Genomic DNA, 3,495 nt, shown 5'->3' with positions numbered 1-3,495 from the left:
ACCACGCATTCTAATAACTAATTGTACTCACATTTTATTATAAAACTAATATATAAAAATAGGAATTACATTCCATTAACTATTTTTCCATCGCTTTCTTTTATAAAGTCAAACAATTTTTTAAAATTCGCACTGATAAAAATACTCCCTCCATCCCACCATAGTAAAAGCGTTTCGTTTAGCACTTATTTTCAAAAATGATTATTATTTTTTTTATTTTACTCTCTACTACGGTACGATAGATAGAATAGAATATTTAATGATAAATGGATGGAGTATGATCACTTATTACTTCTCAGTTAAATCAAATTTCTCATTAATATAGATTTAGCTGCACCTTGTATATAAATATATATTGGTTAATAGTAATATGTAGTGGAGTAGTTTTTGACATAACATAATTTGAATTGAAAACAAGGAATTGTCAAAATAAATTCTTCCGACATCCTAAGATAATTTAGTCATACTCCTGCAATCATGATCAGAACAAGTAATGGTGGGATGATGTATAGATTCACACATAATGAAACCAAATAAGTTATTGGTGTGTAACAAGAATATCACCTCTTAACAACACATTATACATGTGTGTTTTTCCTCGAAAGAAGTTTGAAATTAATAGTACTACTAATCGTCAACAACATACAAATGTAAAACTAAACACTCATTGAACAAGGAAACAAACTGTGTCTATAGTCACTATGTTCATACGACACCTAATGAACAAGGAAACACACTGTTTCTGTAGTCACTATGTTCATACGACTTCGTATTTAAGAAAATAAGCTGGAAAACCATATGGAGTTCACGTGAATCACTCCCAGATTTATATTCAAACACCTTAATTCTCTCACAACGTGTTTATTGCACGCATCTACCTAAAATTGGCAGTCCCCTCTGTCCAATTTTACCATTTTGAGCTTTCAATAATTTATAAAATCATTTATTTATTTCACTTTTAGGATGCGGAAAATATATTTCATTAACTTTTTATACACACAATCTATTATAATATTAATACTACTAAAAATGGATCCCATGTTAAACTCACTTTCTCCGAACGCGTTCCTTCACAAAGTTAAATACTCACTCCGTCCCACTTTAGGAGTCTCATTTGAATTCAACACGGATTTTAAGAAATGTGAAGGAAAATTATTGAAAAAAATAGTGAAATGTGGGTTCTACTTTTATATGTTAGGTTTATAATAAAATGTAAGTGATTAAAAAAGGTTAGTAGAATATAAACTCTATTACTATTTATGGAATATTCCAATTGGAAGGGACACCCAAAATGGTAAACTAAGACTGATAAAGTGGGACAGAGTGAGTAACTTTTAAACCTTGTGCCAATCAAAATGACTCTTTAATGAAAACGTTGTTAAATTAAGAACAAACTAACTTAATTTTTTGCTTTTTTAGGACGCTTCCATTTGCGTTTTCTTATTTTAGTTGAGACGTAAGACGCTTTTTGAAGCGCTGATGGTATATTTGAAAACACAAATTAGCGTCCTTAATGGTAGTAAAAAACATTCTAAACGGATTATTTTGGTGTAGTGCAAAGTCAAACTATTTCTTAAAATATGTGGCGAAACCAAATGAGTGTTTAAATGGTGGACGGATGGGAGGAAGTATGCGTGGGATGCACGCGCAATTTACACAACCAAAGCATAATAAATGGAGTATGAGACGCAACTCAATTTCGCATTTTCTATCAAAAAAAACAAAAGAAATGGCGTCGAATTTGTTCCAAGACGACGTGGTGGTGCTGATGGTTCCATTCCCGCTGCAGGGCCACCTGAACCAGCTCCTCCACCTCTCCCGCCTCATCTCCTCCCGCGGCGTGTCGGTCCACTACGTGGGCACCGCCACCCACAACCGGCAGGCCCGGCGCCGCGCCCAGGGCTGGGACCCCATCTCCGCCTCCAACATCTTCTTCCACGAATTCCAATCCCTCCACTTCACCGCCCCTCCCCCCGACCCCTCCGCCGCCATCAAATTCCCCGGCCACCTCCAGCCCCTCTTCGACACCCTCCACTCCCTCCGCCGCCCCGTCGCCGACCTCCTCGCCTCCCTCTCCGCCTCCCGCCGCCGCGTCGTCGTGGTGTACGACTCCCTCATGGGCTCCGTCGTCCAGGACTTCGTCAACTTCCCCAACGCCGAGTCCTACATTTTCCACAGCGTCTCCGCCTACACCATCTTCTTCTTCCTCTGGGAGACCAGCGGCCGCCCCTTCGCCGTCGACCCCGAGATCCTCTCGGGCCTCCCCGCCCTCGAGGGCTGCTTCACCCCCGAATTCCTCAAATTCGTGGTGAAGCAGCATCAGTACCTCAAGCTCAACTCCGGCCGCATCTACAACACATGCAGGGAGGTCGAGGGCCCCTTCCTCGACCTCCTGCAACGGCCCCACATCAGTGGGGCCAAAAAGCAGTGGGCCCTCGGCCCATTCAACCCAATCGCCTCCCCCAAGAGAAAAAAGCCCCCCCACAAATGCCTCCAGTGGCTCGACGGGCAGCCCCGGGACTCGGTCATCCTCGTCTCGTTCGGCACCACCACCACGCTCTCGAACGATCAAATCCACCACCTGGCGACCGGCCTCGAGAGATCCGGGCAAAAATTCCTGTGGGTTTTGCGCGATGCTGATACTGGAGATGTGTTCCGGGCGGCAGCTGGGCGCAGGGCCCAGCTGCCCCAGGGGTTTGAAGAAAGAATTACAGGAACAGGTTTGGTAGTGAGAGACTGGGCGCCGCAGCTGGATATCCTGGGGCACTCGGCCACAGGGGGATTCATGAGCCACTGCGGGTGGAATTCCTGCATGGAGAGTATGTCGATGGGGAAGCCGATCGCGGCGTGGCCGATGCATTCGGATCAGCCCAGGAACACGGTGTTGATCGCCAGGGTCCTCGGGATCGGCCTCGTCGTGAGAGACTGGGCCCGTCGGGCGGAGGTCGTGAAGGCGGACGTGGTGGAGGATGCGGTGAGGAGGCTCATGGCATCGGAGGAAGGGGAGGCCATGAGGAAGAGGGCTGCGGAGCTGGGTAGGGCCGTCAGGGACGCGGCGGAGGAAGGTGGCTCGGCGTGCTTTGAGTTGGACTGTTTTGTGTCACATATTAGTAGATAGATCGTAGATTCTACGAAATAAAAGTATATCATATTAATGTAGGAGTATTTGTTAGGTATCATATTATAATTACTTACAAATTATAAATATGAATGCAATTGCGCCCATGCATTATGTGGACCTAAATAGATAGCTAAATATTAATGATTCATGGATTATATTCCTCTATTTACTAGCAAGTCATATATGTTGAAGGGCAAAGTTAAGAAATTTTGATAAGTTTCACAAGTTTGAAACTTAATAATTTTCTCAATTGTCCATAAATTGTATATATATGGAGTGTATATAATATCTCCTAAGATTATAAATTAATTGAATTAATCTGTATAAATTAGTTTAATTATAAGTTATATTATTATTCTATAATGATTTAAAAA

At 42.9% G+C, this 3,495-nt stretch overlaps 1 protein-coding gene across 1 annotated transcript; it reads left to right on the top strand.

Moving 5' to 3' along the window:
- Nucleotides 1-1,636: 1,636 nt before the first annotated feature.
- LOC125189125 (zeatin O-glucosyltransferase-like) lies at nt 1,637-3,225 on the top strand. Its single transcript, XM_048086347.2, has one exon. It carries the CDS (start codon nt 1,640-1,642, stop codon nt 3,116-3,118), a length of 1,479 nt encoding a protein of 492 aa, XP_047942304.2. The 5' UTR covers nt 1,637-1,639; the 3' UTR covers nt 3,119-3,225.
- The last annotated feature ends 270 nt before the right edge of the window (nt 3,226-3,495 follow it).

Source organism: Salvia hispanica, chromosome 5 (assembly GCF_029641045.1).
Source record: "Salvia hispanica isolate PSC_SH4W2 chromosome 5, Shi_PSC_v1, whole genome shotgun sequence".
NCBI lineage: Eukaryota > Viridiplantae > Streptophyta > Magnoliopsida > Lamiales > Lamiaceae > Salvia > Salvia hispanica.
This window is presented reverse-complemented; position numbering and strand designations above follow the sequence as displayed.